At 33.7% G+C, this 13774-nt stretch overlaps 3 protein-coding genes across 4 annotated transcripts in view; 1 reads left to right on the forward strand and 2 right to left on the reverse strand.

Annotated features, from left to right (window-relative positions):
• LOC114938045 (uncharacterized) overlaps positions 1-6306 on the forward strand; it is a 30127-nt gene extending 23821 nt beyond the window's left edge. The window contains exons 4-6 of one of the 2 annotated variants that reach the window (XM_029311776.2): positions 367-704; positions 1501-1809; positions 3142-6306. In XM_029311776.2, the coding sequence (XP_029167609.1) occupies positions 367-704; positions 1501-1809; positions 3142-3150 (656 nt within the window). In that variant the 3' untranslated portion in view covers positions 3151-6306. Of the gene's footprint in view, positions 1-366; positions 705-1500 lie in introns of both variants that reach the window. The other variant, XM_085485832.1, reaches the window with a different exon arrangement.
• Positions 6307-8508, reverse strand: LOC146721883 (putative SERF-like protein). Its single transcript, XM_085485833.1, has 3 exons — positions 8357-8508; positions 7124-7235; positions 6307-7035 (listed from the first exon to the last, which is right to left on the reverse strand). The coding sequence occupies exons 1-3, from the start codon at positions 8361-8363 to the stop codon at positions 6960-6962; spliced, it is 195 nt and encodes a 64-aa protein (XP_085341959.1). The 5' UTR covers positions 8364-8508; the 3' UTR covers positions 6307-6959.
• A 455-nt stretch (positions 8509-8963) lies between these two features.
• On the reverse strand, positions 8964-13451 carry LOC114938046 (Ribonucleoside diphosphate reductase large subunit). The gene is made up of 11 exons (XM_029311777.2): positions 13255-13451; positions 12728-12816; positions 12335-12512; positions 11890-12253; positions 11514-11812; positions 11252-11414; positions 10737-11125; positions 10469-10656; positions 10053-10361; positions 9780-9968; positions 8964-9604 (listed from the first exon to the last, which is right to left on the reverse strand). Exons 1-11 carry the CDS (start codon positions 13364-13366, stop codon positions 9329-9331), a joined length of 2556 nt encoding a protein of 851 aa, XP_029167610.2. The 5' UTR covers positions 13367-13451; the 3' UTR covers positions 8964-9328.
• Positions 13452-13774: the final 323 nt, after the last annotated feature.

The following is a 13774-nucleotide window of genomic DNA, read 5'->3' on the forward strand; positions in this document are numbered from 1 at the left end:
GCATAATTTAATTTTATTTTTTGTTCTTCTTTAATTTTTTTAAATTTTATTTTTTGTAATTTTTATTTTTTTTTATATCAATAAATATGCAAATAAATTCTAGTGTTTTTGAAAGGAGAGCAAATACTTAGTTTTTTTTTACTGGTTCCAATTGATATATCGTTTGATTTGGTCGTAATTTCCTCTATCACTTATTTTCATTAACAGCGTCAAAGTAAAGGACAAAGAAAAAATTTTAAAGGAACAAATTTCAACTTGAAAGAAAAAAAATCAGCTCGAATATCACGAATCTCATTTTAGCATTTGAGAAGCTTCAAGATATAACTTTTCAAGATCTAGAACATTATGATGAAATAATTTTCGCAGCACAATTCGGAGCATGGACGTTCGGGCCGCCCCATGGCTTTGCCAGAATTATTCGTTGGAACGTGGAAAAGTCACCGGAACGATTACCCAGCGGGGATATCGAGGCGATATTCTCGATAATGGACAGCGAATTCACGCGATCGCTATGGAATTCACAGTTCAGGTTAACGTACAGGCTAATACTGCGCGAGAAAGAGTTGCATTTCAACATCGGCGTCTACAATCCTAGCAGAGAAGACACGTTCAGCTTTAATTTGCTCCTACATACTTATTTCAAAGTGCCCGACGTCAGGAGATGCCAGATCACGGGGTTGCACGGATGCACGTTCGTCGACAAGGTAAAGATTTTCCATCTTTTTTATTTTTGCCTTGCAAAAATTAAGCCGACTAATTAAAATGCAATTTAATCGAGAGGTTTTCCCGGGATTATTACCGGGAAAGTTTAGAAAGCGGAGAAGAGCCGCTTATTTTTCAATTAATTATTCCTTTTCGATCACATACCCAGCGAGGGAAGTAATCCCTTTTCAATTATCGTAAAAGTCTGTCGCTAAATTTCAAGTCGATGCTCCAGTTTAAAACTAGTATATATGTGTATGAAACTTTATCGATCCAACTCAGGAATCGGCATTATCAATTATTTCTGGTAATATTTTCAGTTCTTGATAAACGATAACATAATTAATCAGTAATTAAAATTGAGTAATTTGATTACTCGATAATCAAAGTCGAAAATTACTAATCTAGATTATTAATCAACTCATTTCCCACATTGATTATTGGTTAATCGAGTAATCAAGTAATTCTTGATTAATCGAGCATTCGCATAATATTTTTTCTCACAAATTAATTAAATGATCAAGTAATACGAATTGATTCTAAATTTGTCGCCGATCCCTTTAACGCAAAAGGCACGCTTTCTCACAAAATGTTTCGTTCTCGCAGACTAGGGACAACCAAATCTTTCAAGAGGGGTTAATCGAGTAGTCAAGTAATTCTTGAATAATCGAGTATTTACATAATATTTTCTCTGACAAATTAATTAAATGATCAAGTAATACGAATTGATTCTAAATTTGTCGCCGATCCCTTTAACGCAAAAGGCGCGCTTTCTCACAAAATGTTTCGTTCTCGCAGACTAGGGACAACCAAATCTTTCAAGAGGGCCGCGACGTCGTGACGGTGTGCGAATGGACCGACAGGATCTACCAGAACACGCAGCCGGAGCATATCATTACGAATGTCGTGTCCGGTAGGAAGATGCGCGTGCAAAAGTACAACTTTCCCGACACCGTCATTTGGAATCCCTGGCAGGAGAAGGCGCGCGACATCCCGGACTTTGGCGACGACGAATTTCCCAACATGATATGCGTCGAGAGCGGACATGTCAGTAGTCCGGTCATACTGTTGCCGGGAACGGCCTTCGAAGCGAGCCAGATACTGCAGGTATTACCAGTCTCTCCGATCACTAAAATAGCTAAACGAAAATTCAAGCAGCTATACTACCGATACGACAGTATTATCACAAATTCATGGTGATACTGCAAATGTGTTATTATATATTACTATACTATATATAACGCACGTACGCAGACCAAACTAATATAGGAATCAATTCAAACTATCGTTATTATACCGCGCGTCATTTCCGCTGAATTTCTATCGTATTGCGAATGTATTGAAACCACATCGACATTATATCCTGATACATTGGCTCAATAATAATTAAACTATGGTAATTATAACAGTCTAAACGCTTCCTTCTCGACAATTGTGAATTATATACGTTGATTACGTTTGCAATTAATTACCTGATGAAACTAGAGCTTTCGAATTGTCGAGCTTCTACCTGAAATCTTATCGTTGACGAGCTTTTACGAAACTATATTAATGACATCGATATAACGTACGCAATAGTTGACAATAGGCTAAATTAAGTCGATAATTTTTTTTACATTATACAGCATCTGTTTAGCTGTTTATGCAAATTAATTTTTTTTCTTTTTTTTTTTTTTTGCATGTGACTCGAGTTTGCGAAGAAAAAACATATCTCGTCCGAAACGTTTATATAATATTATACCTTTTTGTATAATTTTGTTATTTTATTACTAAAATATAGCCACCATTATTGTATATGTTAATAAAATATTGCTATCGTTATTACATTATACAAGTATTATTAAATATTCATAATATTCAAAATTTCCCTTCTTTGAAACCGAGCTTTCATTTGGAAGCATAAAGGTCCTACAAGCCTCTTGTGAAAAATCTTATACGAGCTAATGCGACGACGTAACGCTGCGTGAATTTTGCATAAAATATAAACAACAATATGTAATAGAGTAATCGCGCAGACGTCACGCGATATCGTTCATTATCGTGGGATAAATTCGTGCGATAATTATTCTTACGCGATACACGCGCAAACTACTAATTATCCTTACATAAGGTACGTTCGAGACGTTGCCCGAAACGTACACTGTAAAAAAATGTGTAAAATTACATTAATATAATATGTAAAATTACATATATAATAAATGTAAAATTACATGATAAATAATGAGAAGGTAAAAATTTCTATTATTTATCGTGTAATTTTACACTTATTATTTATGTATTTTTACATAATTTTTGTGTAATATATTACATATTTTTTTACAGTGTAGTTTGAGAAATAAGTGAAGTTAAGAGATCACGATGCGGATCGATGAAAGTTGCGAAATGAATAGAAAATGGAATCTCATGCACTTGATTTGCTCGCGCTTGACCTTGTTTCAGGTGATGTGAGTAGAGAGTGGACCGACGTCACACGTCAGTACCGGAGGCAGTACCAATTCGTTACTCCCGACGTCATCCTCCTCATCGTCCGCGGTCTGGCCAGCGGGCGCTGGCTGGCTCTACATGCCGCCACCACCGCCACCGCCGCCACCCCCGCCACCCCCGCCGCCACCCCTGCCGTCGCACCCATCCCACTTACACTCGCATTGCGTTGCCCAGACCTGCACGATATGCTCCTTGAATCTTTAGACTCGCGGCTCGCGAACGAGCTCTTCGAAATTTCTTTGCTCTTTCCTCTTTTCCGATCGGATACAAATTCATACGTATAGGTAGACCACCGTACATGTGGTGGAGAACGTAATTTTTCTTACGACATACTCGTCGAGGAAGCGTAGTAGATTATTCGCATCAGTAAAGGCGAGTAACTTGATTAATTTTGTCGAAGAATTTTTTCTTTCGTCGACTTTTACATATTCGCTTGCTTTCAACGTTTGCGCTTGGTCCGAGGACCAGATTCGAAATGGTCAACCGAATCTCAAACGAGAATGTGAGGGATCGATCGATCTGTCTCTCTTTGGTTTCCAAACAATAATAATCATAAAATATACAAGATTTTTGACAAGTCGTTTTTTTAGTATAGTCCTTGCACGGTCCGATAAAGATGTTGCTTGCGACGTCTATTTTTCTTTTATCGAAGATGTAAAGCTGTGGGAAGGCATTCGTGTAAATATGCGAAACAGAATCGTATTCTTTTGTTTAGTTCTCAAAGGACGTTAAAGTCCGAAAGAAAAGCTCTTTTCTAAAGAGCTATCTTTTTTTTAACTCGATCCGTCGCAAATATTATATATACATTCCACATGTACTGCTATTTAGATGGAAAACAAAAGAGAGATATATATCACGTCTCTTATTTCCGACTCATCACTTTTGAATATTAGTACGATACATTGTTTATAGGCATATATGACATACATATAGATTGGTATGTAAGCGACTTTGCTACACTCATGTGTGTGCGATAAGACTTTCACTATAAAATTTTCCAAGTATTGTGATGTAGTTGTTTGTTAGTTTCGATAAACGACGATTCTATTGGATTTACTTGTAAGATATATATTTGAAATTCGTAGAAAGCAGGAAATGCACTTTGTGTGAATGTATTTTGCGTTATACAGGCACGATTTGCAATAAAAATACCGTGAAACTTTCAAGTATTTAAAAGCTCACTTTTTAAAAACTTTTGAAAGTATTATATTTAATAATTTTGAAAAGCAAGGAAAAAAGAGGAAACATTTGATTTCTCAGATTTTAAATTTAAGTTTATCATATGCATACAAATTATAAGTTGACTTTTTAATAGTATTTTAAATAGTATTCGATTCTTTCAATATAAAAAAATTCTCGTATTATATTATGTAGCTTATATAAACTCTAATAAATTTTCAAAATTTTATATATATATATAAAATTTTCAGGATTTTTATATATATATATAAAATTGAAAAGAGATAATTAATAAAATATAAATACCTTGTGCCGAAGCTATTTCATATTAAACAAAAAATGATTCTAAAGTACAAAGCATCTGCCGTAATTTGATTAAAAAATTATTTGTTATGACGAAAAGAAAAGTTTTCTTGTCATCAATTTGTAATTTTTTAGCATTGATTTTGTATCATTTTTTTTAAAACGCACGCATTTATACGCATGCAACGCATTACCATGAATTTGTTCCATTTGTTCAATACATAATTTATCTATGAACAATACAAAATATGGTGCTATTGTTACGAATATAGTATTGTAATGATAAGTGGCAATACATGCACACACAGTAGATAAGTTCGATCGACATTTCCCTACAGTTTCAAACATAATCTTTTTAACCAATTTTTCTGAAAATACCGCATTTCCGTCACATCTTTCCGCGTGCAAGAAACGTTGCATCATCGAAATAGATATAAGTAAATATATTTATACGATAACATATTGATTGCGATATTATTATAAAAAAAAAATTACATGTGTATACGGAACATTTGTAAAGACTAATGAACAGGTTGACGAGGGAAATAACATTCTGCCGCCCATTTCTAGATAATTGTACTTTATCATTGAGAGCTCGAGACACTATTCGAAGGCTTGATCGAAACTCAGTTCAAGTGTGATGGCGAGTTTAATAAGTTAGTTGAATTTTATATCGAAATCAATTAAAGTTTTAATAGAAACAGACCTCGAACGTTTTACTCGAATTCGATCATTGTGACAAATTGACAAAAGTACATTTTATGACACGAAAGTATTTTTTTTAATAGAAATATTTTACGTTTTACTAAAAAAAAAAAAAAAAAAAATTATTATTCTGAATTAATAAAAACATGCGAAATAAATTGTAAAGTTAAGTGTGAATAGAAAGAGAAATCGGCAAAATCACACGTCTATTTTATATATATATTTTTTAACGATATAGCCAAGCGCACGTGTGTATTATTCACTATCCGGATATACATTCCGAGAGACAATTTCTTACGTTGAACGAATTCCCGATGTCACGTATGTAATATTAAAAAAGAAAAATATCACATGTAAATTCTCTTCACCAATAGACTATCACATATTAGTAGCGTATCATTATAATTAAAAAGTAAATGCTCAATATATACCGCGTTATTCCTTGCATACTATAGACTTGAAGAGTCAAATGAAAAAAAAAAAGAAAAGAAAAAAAAATACGAGCGAAACGTTCCTGCTTATAGATGTGTTAGAAACGTGGAAATACAGCCTAGCAAATCCGAAATACGCAATTAATCTAATCTATCTGGAATGAAAGAATTGAATTTCGGCAGCTTTACGCTGAGTATGCTACACTCTCGCGAGGGTTTCGGTCTTTAGAGGCTAGACAATACGTTCGTCATTTAATATAGCGTATATACATTCTCTTTTCTTTTCCCACACATTGTTAGCGATTAAGATTCGGTCTTCCACCTGCAGTGACATTTATCGAATCACATCATTTTCACATTCGACTCAATGTTAATAATCACGAATATTTGTAATTAAAGCGAAGTTGTGAAAAAATTCGCGATTAAAATTAGTACGTTAAGAAAGTGTACTCTTTTTTGGGAAAGTGCAATAAAAATATGGGAAATAATTGTACAATCTCTATATGTTCTTCTATCTTTTACTTATATTCCTAATATCTCTAGTCATTCGTGGTGTAACATTGTACGAAAAATATGTTTATCCTACTAGGGATGGAAATTTAAAAATTAAACCCGTTTACTGTTGAACTTTGAACAGTTTATTACGAGCGAAGAGGAGCGTATACGACGGCCAGCATATATGTATCCAGTAACCGCTTGTTTCTTACACATTTAATGGGATAACATATTAAATAAGTATATGAGAAAATTTGAATTTACAGATTAGGAAAATTAGTACTACAAATGTCGTATTATTTAATTAATATCCTTATACCTAAGAAACCAGTCAAACGCGCATTATTCTTTGACTGAATTTAGTGTTAGGTAACGTCGAGTTTTATACACACCGGCTATATATTAACTGGTTTTTTTATGAGCAATGTATAAATAACAAGATAATCGAGGCTAGGTCCTGTGGTATGTCATACAACCGATGTAGCTGTATTATACGGCCGACAATGGAAAAATTCTTTAACATCAAAAACATGACGATTCCTTTTTGCATTTTCGGTAAGCAACCTTTGTGTCCCTTACATCCGTGAATCTTTTTAACATAATCATTGCGTGTGATATAATCGATTTTATCGTAAAAGTTTGTACACTCTTTCCTTTGAATTACCTCGCTGCCTGCTTAGACTTATCTGGTTCCTGCTTCTTATTAAGTTGTTTCTCTCTCATTCGTTCCGCGTCACTGTAAGTAAAAATATATACATTACGATACAAGTATTATAAAAAATTATGGGCGAAAGAATACACATTTATAAGCTTCGAATATTTACCGTGCTTTACGCTGCTCCAAGGAAAGACCTTTATTGCTGTCCTGTTCAGACGCTGCCTTCTTTTGCGTTTTTTTCAAGTTTTTGGCTCGTGCTAGTTCACGTTGATTTCCACCTACGACATAACAAACAAATATTAATCCTTTTGAGAAATGTCACATTTAACATTTTATTTAGTTTATATTCAATTTAATTTTCCTCGTTCGATTTTCTCTCAATATTTTGCTTTTTTCTCTTCAATTCGATTTAAATTTTCAATCTGTTACTCATGATAAATCATTCAATTCGAATACGGTGCCTAAACAAGGGTACCACTTCTTTGAACGCGCGCATGCGTACAGATCACATTCCTTCGACCGAATTAGTAGAATGGTGGGGCAAACACGCAAAACAAGCTCGTAGATTACTCCAAAATTTATTAAAGGGCAACAGCCGAATGCATACGAAGCGAATCGATCCACGCGACCGACGAATTAAATTACTCGCGATTTTTCAACAATTTTTTATCTCATTTCTTTATATCCAAATAGCAGATTCCTACTTGCAGATACAAAATGGCGGCGAATAAAATAGTGAAGTGAACTGAGCCATGGAGCATACCTTCCACCATATTTACTTTCGTATATTCGGAGTTCGACAGTGTTAAAATCATATGTCGCACATCTCCCTGTACACTAAAAATAGATCGTTTTCGCTGCATGCATTCGCTGTGAACGCGAATTTATCGTAACACGTCGCAGCGTGCACGGAGGTTAAAAGTGTTAACATTCCAGAAGAGTAAATCGATCCTGTACCCGAAAGAAGTAAATAAGCTACTCCGATTAAATTACTATTGCTATTATTATCACGTTCGACGCTCCCTTTCCTCTCCTGCTTTCCAGATTGCAAATTCTCGATCCGCAAAATCACCGAGATTTGGATAAATAAATGCTCGTAAAAAATGCTCAAAAACATTTTTTCTTATCGCTATCGTGTCGAAAAACATTGACGTTTCTTCTCGAAATATTCTTGAAAACGAATCTTCTTCCCGGAAATTTGTAAACGCTTCTGCTCCAAAAATTTCGCGACAAATCTCACAATTTCACTTTTTTTCCTCTTTCCCTCTTTCGAGATGAGTCTGTTATTAACATTAATGACAATGGCAGCCGCGAAAGTTACGAACTCGTTTGGTCATTCTTTTACGTCGAATTATCGCGGCACAGAAATGATTTGACAGCTACGTTCGGTCGAACTTACGGGTCATGTTTTTCAGTTCTTGATCTCCGATAAGCAAGTACTTGGGGATTCAATCAGCCGAATTGGTGCGAAACGCACGGCCGAACGATGCACGCACACGGGTCTCTTACTTGCGGACTAATTTCCAAACCAAAATAAATATGGTTCTGCGTCGTCTCCGTAACCTCCACGGCGATCGCAGTGACGCCACGTGTTCCTAGCTAGTGACATTCGATACGTCGTTCGGTCTACTGACGGGTGACGGCCGGTCATTCGCGAGGCGAGACGTTTTATTCATGCATCACTTGACAGAAATAACAATTTCTTATGTCGGTTCATATAACAATTAAGTCCTGCGACAACACAGAAAATATTCAAAATGAATATTAAATATTAGAAATAAGAATTATTTTAAAATGATAAAATTGAAAAAGCTTTTTGATATAAAAGTACAAATTTAGCTTTGAGACTAGTAAGGGCTAATAGACTATATATATATATACTAAAAGCCTTTTCGATTTTATCATTTTAAAATAATTCTTTATACAATTAATAATTTTGTAGTACTAATTTCATCAATATATACTGTAGCTCTTTTTTATGTTGTAAAAAAATAAGTTTTTTCACATACATGAAAATATTCAAATCTTATTCATATTTTTCAAGACATTATCTTACAATAAGCTTAATATTTATTCTAGAAGTGTAAAATATTTATTCTGGAAAAGTGAAAAATATGCGTGTGTATAGAAAACTTAATGTAATTTAAATTCGCCTAAACTCTCTGTCTCTCTCTCTCGTAAATTATTAAACCAATTTAATTTATTGATTCGCGCGCCATATTTATCAAAAAAACATCTTATTAAAGATATAATTTAGAATATATAACATGTATAAAAATATGTTTGTAATGTAATTTACAAAGTAGTTTACAAAGTTAGAAAACGTTTTACAATTTTCTGATATGAGAGAATGTTCAAGAAAAGAAAATAATCACGAACTACAAGACGTGCAACCCTCTCCATTTTTACGTGAACAAACAAGCATCGCTTCTAAATTTTGACTTGCTTGTTGACTTAATTGATTTTTTCTTTCAATATTGTCATCACTATTGTCGTTATTTTTGATGGGAGACTGAACTGGGGTGTTATTGGTAGTGGACGAATTAGATATGGAATCATTATTCCGTAATTTAGATTTGTCCACTGTGAATTGTATGGGATTTGCAGCTGGCTTTGTTCGCAGATAGTACATGCCAGTCTTTAAACCCTGTAAATGATAATATATTTAATAGCGTGTATGATACTTATTTTGTTTAATTAAAAATTAAAAGAATTATTTATATAATTTAGGAAAAAATAATCATCTATTCGAGCAATCTATGGCAATAAATGTGTTTTTAAAGATGTCGAGACAACACTACAGTAATTACAATGTTACTTACGCTTTTCCAACCAAAGAAGTGCATCGATGTAAGTTTTTCAGTCGTTGGATCTCCTATATGTACATTCAGAGATTGCGACTGATCGATAAAAGCTCCTCGGTCGGCTGCCATTTCAAGAATTACTTTTTGCGATATTTCCCATACAGTCTTGTATAAAACTTTTAGATCATCAGGAATACGTTCAATATTCTGTAAAACATATCTCCTTAAAATTATTCACTAAAAAACAATCTAAATGCAGAAAACAATAATAAGAAATAATTAAAATCGTACTTGAACAGATCCAAAGTTCGCGAGTATCTCGTTCTGCATGTCTTTGTCCCATAAACCTCTGGATGTTAAGTCTCGCAATAAATGAGGATTGACGATGACAAATTCCCCCGATAATACGCGTCTTACATATATATTACTGGTATACGCTTCGATGGATTCGTTATTCCCTAAGATTTGTGCAGTCGACGCAGTTGGCATAGGTGCAATCAAAAGCGAATTTCTTACTCCATGCTTTGCGATTTCCTCCTTCAATTTATCCCAATTCCATAAATCTGTCGGCTTAACGTCCCACATATCATACTGAAGGATCTGATGAGAAACAATGTTACGTTATGATTGTAAATACATAGACCAAATATGATTTGCAATTATAAATATATGTATAAGCGCAATTAAAATAATATAAAATTACTTACACCTTTGCTGACTGGACTACCTTCATACGTTTCGTAAGTACCTTTTTCCGCAGCCAGCTCACAACTCGCTTCCAAGGCACCATAATAAAGAGTTTCAAAGATTTTGATGTTGAGTTCCTTGGCCTCTTTGCTTTCAAACGGATATCGCATTAACAGAAAGGCATCCGCTAAACCTTGTATTCCGATACCTGATGACACACGTATTCTTTACATTTCTAATTCATTATGATATAATCAATCGATGAAATTTAAAGGGTCATAATCTCACCAATAGGTCTATGTTTTTGATTAGAAGTTTTTGTTTCCACAATGGGGTAAAAATTGACATCGATGACTTTATCCAAATTACGAGTGACGATTTTTGCAACTGTTTTAAGTTTATCAAAATCAAAAGTCTTGTTATTCGTATTAACAAACATATTGACAGCAATGGATGCTAGATTGCACACGGCAACTTCCCCAGGGCCGGAATATTGAACAACTTCGGTACACAAGTTGCTGCATTTGATTGTACCAATATGCTGATGATTAGATTTTCGATTGCAATGATCCTTGTAAAGCATATAAGGAGTTCCAGTTTCTACTTGTGATCTGAGAATGGCAATCCACACAGCTCTGGCCTCTACTTGCTTCTTATAGCGACCTTCCTTTTCGTATCTATACAAACATTTTGTTATGTAAATTTATTTACATACTTTATTGCAGAAAGATATATTAATCATATATAAATTATTTTATTAAATTATTAATAAAAACAGAAGATTACTGTTAACATGTCTGTACCTAGTATACAGCTCTTTAAATTCATCACCCCAAACATCAGCTAAGCCAGGAGATTCATGTGGACACATCAAGCTCCAGGTTTCATCATTATATACACGTTCCATAAAAAGATCTGGTATCCATAAAGCATAGAACAAGTCTCTAGCTCGCATGTTTCCATCCCCTGTAAGAAAAAAAACACAATATATACATTATGTTATAAATCAACATTAGTCAATGTGAAAAAAAAATACAAAAAATAATAAAGGGAAAAAACAATTACCAATGTTCCTCTTAAGCTCTAAAAAATCAAAGATATCAGCATGCCATGGCTCTAAATAAATAGCAAACGCTCCTGGTCTCTTATTTCCACCTTGATCAACATAAATAGCCATGTCATTGTATAATTTTAGGACAGAAACCAAGCCATTGGTTGTATCCGTATTATCCTCTGTGCTTTGTGAACGAATGCAATGTACGTTGAGTCCTATTCCACCAGCATATTTGCTGATGAGCGCACATTTCTTCAGCGTGTTGTAAATACCTTCTATGCTATCATTGTCGAGCGTCAAAAGAAAGCAGCTGTCAGAAAATAATTCCGATTAAAATAATTTTACAACATTGAATATTACCAAGATATTAAATGTTATTATAATTACCTAGACATCTGCTGGTTATTAGTGCAGGCATTAAATAATGTTGGGGAAGCATGTGTAAAATATCGTTCAGACAAATAGTTGTATGTTTCTATAACTCTGTCAATGTCGTTTTCATGAATACCAACAGCTACTCTCATCAACATGTGTTGAGGTCTTTCTACTATTTTGCCATTGATTTTCAGCAGATAGCTTCTCTCAAGTGTCTTAAAACCAATATAATTGTAACTGAAATCTCGGTCGTATATTATAGCAGAATCTAGTCTTTCTGCATTGTTCTTAATAATGTTATAATAATGTTCACTGATTATAGGGGTACGATGATTTGTGACAGGATCCTTGGCATAGTACAAGTCATGCATGACCTCTTCAAAAATAAAACAAAACAGGCATTACATCATTTAATTAAATAAGGATGCAAAAATGAATAAAATCCAATATATCATACCACTAAAGGTCTTCTTAGTCTCCTTATGTAGGTTAGATACATCAATCCTTGCAGCTAATATAGCATAGTCGGGATGATTAGTTGCCATAGTAGCTGCAGTTTCAGCCGCAAGATTATCTAATATGACTGTAGTTACTCCAGAATATAAACCACGTATTACTTGTATGGCAACAGCAGACTGTAAATAATAAATTCACTTATATAGAAATTTATATTGTTGGAAATTTATAAAATTGTATTCTCTCGCTCTTTTATACATGCAATATTAAAAAGATATAGAAGTTGATGTATCTCTTCTAAATTATACTTATATAAACAACATATACATGGCACTTTTCTATTTCATATAATTATATTATAAAATTATGTGATAAATACACTATATATACTTACTGGATCCACATAATTCATATCCAAATTATAACACTGTTTGGCAATTCTTGAAGTGATTTTGTCAAAATGAACATCCTCCTTACGACCATCTAATGGAAATAATAATTGTTAATTATTGTTACATGTTTCTTATTTAAACATCTTTGATAAAAATGTATAGTTGCATGAAGATACACATTTATATATGTACATATAAATATACACACAATATTAATATTAATTAATTCAGTAATGCAGTGTTTAATTTTGATCAAATTATTAATCTTTTAAAATTTATTATAAATCTATTCTCCACACATACAAATTATATATAAATATATAGTAGTATCTCAACAATATATATATGTTACATAACTAATAAAATTAATATTATTCGTAAGAATGCAATACAACTTTTTTACATATATAAAATATATATCTTCACACATACACACACACATATAGACATAGTTTATAAATAATGCTTTCTGACTCAGCTTCATCTAGACAACAATAGAACGTATTTAAGTGATTAATTCATTACTTACTTCGCTTGATAACATGCATCTTCCCTCGCGCAGCTTCCTTGGCTGGCATTTTTACGGGAGAATGATCATTACTTTCCAGAGAAAGCGTGTTGAATTTCTTGTTTAATTCCATCGTGCATCAGTCGCGGATGAGACACAAGCGAACTTTGCCAAGTTTCTTGGAGCAACGACAATTTTAGGCGCGAAACGGAAGAACATATGTTTGTCATGCGCACTGCGATTCATCGATTCGAACCAATAGCGAGTTAGCTTCTCGTTCGGTTGCGTTCGGAAATCTACTCGTCGAAAGTGGGTAACGTTCGGTTGACCAATCAGGACGAACAATATGTCAACTCCACGAGGAAATTTCTGAACACAACAGCGTTGTTTTGCTCTCAGTTTGAATCATGGCACGCCGTCAATTTCCCGCGTATTTTATTTTTGTTTTTTAAAACGCATACCAAGGTATTTCGGACATTTTTTTTGTAACCTACATAATATACAAGATTTCAGATTTATATTGTAAGAACACTACTGAAGA

This window comes from Nylanderia fulva, unplaced genomic scaffold (genome assembly GCF_048542155.1).
Source record: "Nylanderia fulva isolate GAGA-0341 unplaced genomic scaffold, ASM4854215v1 Scaffold4, whole genome shotgun sequence".
In the NCBI taxonomy this organism is placed as follows: Eukaryota; Metazoa; Arthropoda; class Insecta; order Hymenoptera; family Formicidae; genus Nylanderia; species Nylanderia fulva.